Here is a 7,500-nt window from a genome sequence, read left to right on the forward strand (position 1 = left end):
ATGCTTTGTAACTACTGCCCCCATCCAGATGAAGACCGTCTACTATGAGACCGTCTCGTCTGCTCCGAACTGCAACTTTGACCTCACCATCGAGGTGGCGGCGCCCGACACCTCCAGTGGTGATGTTACTGTCTGTCTACCTGTCTGTCTACCTGTCCACCTGTCTGTCTGTCTGTCTACCTGTCTGTCTGTCTGTCTGTCTGTCTACCTGTCTGTCTACCTGTCCGCCTGTCTGTCTGTCTGTCTACCTGTCTGTCTGTCTGTCTGTCTGTCTACCTGTCTGTCTACCTGTCCGCCTGTCTGTCTGTCTGTCTGTCTACCTGTCTGTCTACCTGTCCACCTGTCTGTCTGTCTGTCTACCTGTCTGTCTGTCTGTCTGTCTGTCTGTCTACCTGTCTGTCTGTCTGTCTGTCTGTCTACCTGTCTGTCTACCTGTCCACCTGTCTGTCTGTCTACCTGTCCGTCTGTCTGTCTACCTGTCCACCTGTCTGTCCATCTGTCTGTCTACCTGTCCATCTGTCTGTCTGTCTGTCCATCTGTCTGTCTGTCTGTCCGTCCGTCCGTCTGTCTGTCTGTCTGTCTGTCCATCTGTCTACCTGTCCACCTGTCTGTCTGTCTGTCCACCTGTCTGTCTGTCTGTCCACCTGTCTGTCTGTCTGTCTACCTGTCCACCTGTCTGTCTGTCTGTCTGTCTACCTGTCCATCTGTCTGTCTGTCTGTCCATCTGTCTGTCTGTCTGTCCATCTGTCTGTCTGTCTGTCCGTCTGTCTGTCTACCTGTCTGTCTGTCTGTCTGTCTGTCTGTCCGTCCGTCTGTCTGTCTGTCTGTCTGTCTGTCTGTCCGTCCGTCCGTCTGTCTGTCTGTCTGTCTGTCTGTCCGTCCGTCCGTCTGTCTGTCTGTCTGTCTGTCTGTCTGTCTGTCTACCTGTCCGTCTGTCTGTCTACCTGTCCGTCTGTCTGTCTGTCTGTCCATCTGTCTGTCTGTCCGTCTGTCCGTCTGTCTGTCTGTCTGACTACCTGTCTGTCTGTCTCTCTACCTGTCTGTCTGACTACCTGTCTGTCTGTCTCTCTACCTGTCTGTGTGACTACCTGTCTCTCTCCACAGATTCTGCTCTCTCGTCTCCTCACCTGGTCGCCTGTGCAAAGTGAGAGAACTGGATAATTAATTATCATTAAACTTGTTTTCCTCCATGTGAATATGAACATGTTTCTGTTACTTTATTTTGAAAGGTCTTTGCTTCCTGTGTGTCAAAGGGATTATCATAGTTTATTGTTCTTGTCCTTCAGGTACAGACCTCCTCCTAACGAGCTCTCCACAGAGTCCAGTCTGACGGTGATGCAGATCCAGCTGCCGACAGGTGTGGAGGGCTACCTGGAGGACCTGAGGCAGGTGAGCCTGGTCACGTGGCGTTCAGGGACCTCGACCTTCATGTTCGTTTGAGTCTTTCAGCTGAAACTCAGTCCTTGTTTTTCAGTTCACAGACGGAGACGAGCCGATAGTCTCTCACTACGAACTCCAAGGAAACACCGTGATCATCCAGATGGAGTCTGTGAGTGAGGACAACAACACAACAACAACAAAGACGACAACAACACAACACATACAATAACAACAAAGACAACAACGACAAAAAGACAATAAAAAATATAACAACAAACAAAAACAACAACATAGACAACAAAGACAACAATAGAGACAACACCACAACAAAGACAACAACAACACAACAAATATGACAACAACAAAACAAAAACAACAACACTACAACAACAAAGACAAAAAACACAACATCAACCCCTCACAGGTTTTTACTTGCTTCTTTTTCTGAAATCCTAAAACATAAAGACGACATGAAAACAACAAGCAGGATGTTTCTTGTTTACTTCTTGTTGTTGTTGTTGTTGTTGTTGTTGTTGTTGTCTGGTTGCTAGGTTCCCTCAGACGTCTTCCTGTGCGTTGGTTTTCGGGTCAGGACGGGCTTCAGGGTGGGCGGAGCCAGCAAGTCCCTGTTCAGTGTCTACGAGCCTCAGGACAAAGGTAAGTCACCGCCTGCTGTGCATTCTGGGATGTGTAGTCTTCATCAGGTCTCTTTGTCGCTCTGGAGTCAAAGAGTTCAAGATTATAATCCCAACTCAAACTGTAGAGGTTAATTAAACTAATGTTTAATGGAAGCGGGGGAAAGTGTTAGCCTTGCTCTTTGTAAAGAACAACAACTCTTAAATTTACTCTGCGGAATCTTTTTGTTGGATTTTACCCTTAAAATGTGACCAAGTGAGACGTCTTTTGTCCCGCAGGCAGCGAATGCACCAAACAGTTCTCCTACCAGCAGCAGAAGCTGCAGCGCCTCTGTGTGGACGACCAGTGTCAGTGCATGACAGGTAGCTCCTGCCTTGTGATTGGCTGGGATCAGCTGTGTGACACGCTGTCACATGTTGACTGTTTGATGGCGTGTAAGTTGTTTATGTTTTGAATTATACCCAGACATTAAATAAGTTGTTGTTGTGTAGCTGCGTGTGCGACCTTCAGACGGAACGTCGACGCGACGCTGACGGCGACAAAACGTGCGAATGAGACCTGCAGGCCGCACATCAAATACGGTGAGAATGTATTTATATTATATTCTGATGCTGAGCATCACGAAGAGAACATCTTCTATACAACCACAGGAGTCGCCCCCTGGTGGTCAGGAGAGAGAATGACCTTTGTTGTCCCCTGCAGCCTACAAGGTGGCCGTGACGTCTTCGGCAGCAGAAGGAGACTTTATGTCCTACACAGCCACCGTAGTTGCAGTCCTGAAGAACACAGATAAAGGTGACTCCTCGTGCCTCGCTCTGATTGGACGACATTAAGCCGTGTGACATCACGGGATGCCGTGACCTGGGTCGTGTCGCTTTGCCTCTTTTGCAGAGCTTGAAGCGGTGAGTTCAGGGACCGAGGTGGAGCTGGTGAGAAGGGGCACCTGCAGCTCTGTCGACGTGCAGAACCAGCAGCAGTACCTGGTGATGGGAGCCAGAGGGTCAGAGGTCACGCTGAGCCAGGGCTTCAGGTCAGTGTCTCTCTACCGCTCTCTCTTCTTCTTCTTCCTCCTTCTCCTCCTCCTCCTCACTTCCTGCTCTCGTCCCTCAGGCTCCGCCTCCCTCTGGACTCCGATGCTGTGGTGGAGTTATGGCCGTCAGCTTGTAGTTCTCCTGAGTGCTTGGACTACATTTCCCATCTGGAGGACTTTGCGCTGGAGCTGCAGCTGGCCAGCTGCCCGCCTCTTAACTCATGACTCATTGTACTAAGAGATACAAATATTACTTTTCATATTAGTTTCTACTAATATGAAAAGTAATATTACTTTAAATATTAGTTTCAATATAACTTCATGTGGATGAACTGGTTTAATGATGGAAATCATTTTACCAGAAGGTCTTATGTTCACAAAGCATTGGAATATATGAATAAAATGGTAGAAACATGTAAATAAATGTCTAAAACCAAATGTTGTGTTATGTTTTTTGAGGATACCGTATGTATGTAGTGTTTAATGTTCATGTCATATGTATGTATAGTGTTGCTCTCCGTAGTTCTCCTTCATATTATAGTGTTTCTATTTAAAAAAAAAACTGATCAGAGTCCTTCAACGTGTCCGGACTGTTGGTCTATAAACAAATGGCATTGAACCTTGAACCTCGTCATACCTTTCACCAACATGATGAAATGAGAGATGAGTTCATGATGCATCTGCACATGAAACATGAACATTACTCCACTTTGTTTATCAAGAAAATACCTATTGTACATTTAAAACATGTATTTACACAATAGACATAAATATACAAATATAAAACCGACCCAACTGGTGGAGAATCCTCTCTGTGAGACACAGGAGACAGAGAAGAGAGAGGAAACGAGAGAAGGGATCGGAGAAGGAGACATAGAAGGAGACATAGGAGACAGGTGAAGAGGGAGAAGACAGGAGAAGGAGACATAGAAGGAGACAGAAGGAGAAAGGATAAGGAGACAGGATAAGGATAGAAGAGCAGACAGAGGCCTGAGGCTCCTCAGAGGGGGATTAGCTCAGATGGTAGAGCGCTCGCTTAGCATGCGAGAGGTAGCGGGATCGATGCCCGCATCCTCCAGATAGCTTTTAACTCTTCTCAATAAAAACATTTATACATAAACGAGTTTATAGAATAGATATTATTTCAGCGTTGTTATTTTCATTAATGTATTTATTGGTGAATGTATTAAACATTTCGAAGGTAAAGAGACACGTTCACAGACTTTGAGCGAGTTTGATCCGGAGAGGAAAGAGTTAAAAGCGGACTGGAGGATGCGGGCATCGATCCCGCTACCTCTCGCATGCTAAGCGAGCGCTCTACCATCTGAGCTAATCCCCCACTGGAGCCGTAGGGTGTCTACCTCTGACGTCATGAGCGGCTGCTCCCTCTGACGGGGCGGGGCTTCCTGTGTTGTTGAATCTCTCCCATTGGACAGGAGACGCTGTCCCGCTGCAGCGCTGCCCTGTGATTGGACGGGAGGAACGTTTCCTGTGTTGATTCAAAGAGAGGTCGAGAGAGAAAGGAGGAGAAGTTTGGAACGGAGAGAGGAACAGAGCTATGAAGGAGGAGAGGAGGAGGTCTAGTGTGAGCGGATAGAGAGGAGGAGAGGAAGAGGAGGAGAGGAAGAGGAGGAGAGGAAGAGGAGTACAGCCCCGTGTGAGTACACTCATACTTCTCTGAGTCGTGAAGTTCTCACTGATTTCAGAGTAAAATCTCTGTTTATGCTGTTGATGCACACTTTGCCCACAATGCAATGCAGGAAACAGAGGAGCGGCTGGAAAAACATGGAAACAAATTGTGGACAAACCATTTTACATTGAATAGAAGTCTATGCTTCATGTGTTAAAGCTGCATTCTCTCTCCTGACCACCAGGGGGCGACTCCTCTGGTTGTATAGAAGTCTATGCTTCATGTGTTAAAGCTGCATTCTCTCTCCTGACCACCAGGGGGCGACTCCTCTGGTTGTATAGAAGTCTATGCTTCATGTGTTAGAGCTGCATTCTCTCTCCTGACCACCAGGGGGCGACTCCTCTGGTTGTATAGAAGTCTATGCTTCATGTGTTAGAGCTGCATTCTCTCTCCTGACCACCAGGGGGCGACTCCTCTGGTTGTATAGAAGTCTATGCTTCATGTGTTAAAGCTGCATTCTCTCTCCTGACCACCAGGGGGCGACTCCTCTGGTTGTATAGAAGTCTATGCTTCATGTGTTAAAGCTGCATTCTCTCTCCTGACCACCAGGGGGCGACTCCTCTGGTTGTATAGAAGTCTATGCTTCATGTGTTAGAGCTGCATTCTCTCTCCTGACCACCAGGGGGCGACTCCTCTGGTTGTATAGAAGTCTATGCTTCATGTGTTAAAGCTGCATTCTCTCTCCTGACCACCAGGGGGCGACTCCTCTGGTTGTATAGAAGTCTATGCTTCATGTGTTAGAGCTGCATTCTCTCTCCTGACCACCAGGGGGCGACTCCTCTGGTTGTATAGAAGTCTATGCTTCATGTGTTAAAGCTGCATTCTCTCTCCTGACCACCAGGGGGCGACTCCTCTGGTTGTATAGAAGTCTATGCTTCATGTGTTAAAGCTGCATTCTCTCTCCTGACCACCAGGGGGCGACTCCTCTGACCTCCTCTAATTTTTATTATTATGGTAATTTAGACCATAAATTAGAGGGCGCTTTAGGGGCGGGGCAACAAGGTGATTGACAGGTCTCTAAGACGCTCCTTCAGCTGCCAGTGTTCTCTTCAGACGACTGGCCCTTTAAGACGTCCTGAACGTCCTCATGTCCCGATGAAAACAGACCAATGGGAGAGCAGCGTCCTGTGAAGCTGCTCTCTCATTGGCTGACGTCTGTCTCTCAGGCCACGTGACAGGATGAGCGAGAAGCAGAGCGAGCTGGAGGGTCGCCTTGACGACACTCTGTCACGCATCGCCATGGAGACGCAGGAGATCAAAGAGCTGGAGCAGCAGCTAACAGACGGTGAGGAGACCGACCAATCAGAGAGCCCCCCTCCAACGGAGCCCTGTGATTGGCTGTTACAGATGATGACTCCTCCTCACTTGTCTCTTGTTTCTTCTTCTTCTTCTTCTTCTTCTTCTTCTTCTTCTTCTTCTTCTTCTTCTTCTTCTTCTTCTTCTTCTTCCTCCTCCTCTTCTTCCTCCTCCTCTTCTTCCTCCTCCTCTTCTTCCTCCTCCTCTTCTTCTTCTTCTTCTTCTTCCTCTTCTTCCTCTTCTTCCTCCTCCAGGTCAGGTTTTGGTGAATGAATGTCTTCAGAGTGATTTAGAGCAGATCATCTGTGGCCTTCAGGAACATCTGAGAGGACTCAGAGAGCAGGTTTATAATATATCATGTAGTATTATATTGTATAACATGATGTAGTATTATTAATGTGTACATGATGTAGTATTATTAATGTGTACATGTACCTGTGTGCTTCAGGCTCGTTGTTCTCAGCAGCAGGTTCTCCGACTGCAGACTGAGAACCTGCTGCTGCAGAACGTCCAGCGGGAGAGAGAAGCACTGCGACAGCAGGTAGTTATACACATGCTGTGTGTGTGTAAATATAAATATATATATGTATATATATATATATATATATATATATATATATATATATATATATATATATATATATATATATATATATACATATATTTATTTATACACATTGTCATGTGATCAGCTGCGTTCACAGAGCGACGGGCACCAGAGGATTCTAACACGACTGAACAGGAAACTACGGAAGCTCAACAGGTCCATGTGTGACTCTGATCAGCTGAGAGCCCTGAACCACCTGGTGGAGCTGCTGCACACACACACACACCAGGTACACACACACACCAGGTACACACACACACCAGGTACACACACACACAACAGGTACACACACACAACAGGTACACACACACACACACCAGGTACACACACACACACAACAGGTACACACACACACACACACCAGGTACAAACACACCAGGTTGCGTCCCTAGGCTAAAGCCCCGAATGTTATGTAATTAGGTCCGAATATTAACTTTCCCAAAAAAAAGAAGAAAAAAAAAAATATATATATATATATATATATATTTTTTTAAGATCACATACTTAAACTACGGTTATCTCATGTTGATGCTAATCAGCTTTAGCTTGATGACAACGTTAACTTGATGACAACGTTAACGTTGTCATCACAACGTTACAACGTTGTCATCAAGCTAAAGCTAACGTTAATGTTAACGTTATGCGGCGTGATGGATGTGTCATGATGTTATTTACGTTAGCTAGTGTCATAACGTCATGACGCTAGCTAGCGTCATAGCGTCATGACGTTATGACGTTATGACGTTAGCTAGCGTCATGACGTTATGACACTAGCTAGCGTCATGGCGTCAAGACGTTATGACGTTATGACGTTAGCTAGTGTCATAACGTCATGACGTTATGACACTAGCTAGCGTCATG

At 46.5% G+C, this 7,500-nt stretch overlaps 2 protein-coding genes and 2 non-coding genes across 7 annotated transcripts in view; 3 read left to right on the plus strand and 1 right to left on the minus strand.

Moving 5' to 3' along the window:
- The window catches only part of c5 (complement component 5), a 14,514-nt gene extending 11,140 nt beyond the window's left edge, over positions 1-3,374 (plus strand). The window contains exons 33-42 of the mRNA XM_068568903.1: positions 29-116; positions 1,105-1,144; positions 1,287-1,389; positions 1,475-1,549; positions 1,932-2,037; positions 2,295-2,378; positions 2,508-2,597; positions 2,719-2,811; positions 2,908-3,046; positions 3,127-3,374. Coding sequence (XP_068425004.1) covers positions 29-116; positions 1,105-1,144; positions 1,287-1,389; positions 1,475-1,549; positions 1,932-2,037; positions 2,295-2,378; positions 2,508-2,597; positions 2,719-2,811; positions 2,908-3,046; positions 3,127-3,271 — 963 coding nt within the window. The 3' untranslated portion in view covers positions 3,272-3,374. The remainder of the gene's footprint in view (positions 1-28; positions 117-1,104; positions 1,145-1,286; positions 1,390-1,474; positions 1,550-1,931; positions 2,038-2,294; positions 2,379-2,507; positions 2,598-2,718; positions 2,812-2,907; positions 3,047-3,126) is intronic.
- Positions 3,375-4,051: 677 nt separating this feature from the next.
- On the plus strand, positions 4,052-4,124 carry trnaa-agc (transfer RNA alanine (anticodon AGC)). The gene has a single exon. It is a non-coding gene; the product is annotated as a tRNA-Ala (tRNA).
- A 188-nt stretch (positions 4,125-4,312) lies between these two features.
- On the minus strand, positions 4,313-4,385 carry trnaa-agc (transfer RNA alanine (anticodon AGC)). Its single transcript has one exon. It is a non-coding gene; the product is annotated as a tRNA-Ala (tRNA).
- Positions 4,386-4,531: 146 nt separating this feature from the next.
- LOC137780715 (trichohyalin-like) overlaps positions 4,532-7,500 on the plus strand; it is a 15,814-nt gene continuing 12,845 nt past the window's right edge. For 3 of the 4 annotated variants that reach the window (XR_011077162.1, XM_068568899.1, XM_068568901.1), the window contains exons 1-5: positions 4,532-4,703; positions 5,903-6,021; positions 6,287-6,375; positions 6,481-6,573; positions 6,725-6,868. Coding sequence is in view for 3 of the 4 variants with exons in the window: in XM_068568899.1 (XP_068425000.1) it covers positions 5,916-6,021; positions 6,287-6,375; positions 6,481-6,573; positions 6,725-6,868 (432 nt within the window). In the remaining variant the exon portion in view is untranslated. The remainder of the gene's footprint in view (positions 4,704-5,902; positions 6,022-6,286; positions 6,376-6,480; positions 6,574-6,724; positions 6,869-7,500) is intronic. The other variant, XM_068568898.1, reaches the window with a different exon arrangement.

This window comes from Clinocottus analis, unplaced genomic scaffold (genome assembly GCF_023055335.1).
Source record: "Clinocottus analis isolate CAN_PGR_092001 unplaced genomic scaffold, fCliAna1.0.p SCAF_86, whole genome shotgun sequence".
In the NCBI taxonomy this organism is placed as follows: domain Eukaryota; kingdom Metazoa; phylum Chordata; class Actinopteri; order Perciformes; family Cottidae; genus Clinocottus; species Clinocottus analis.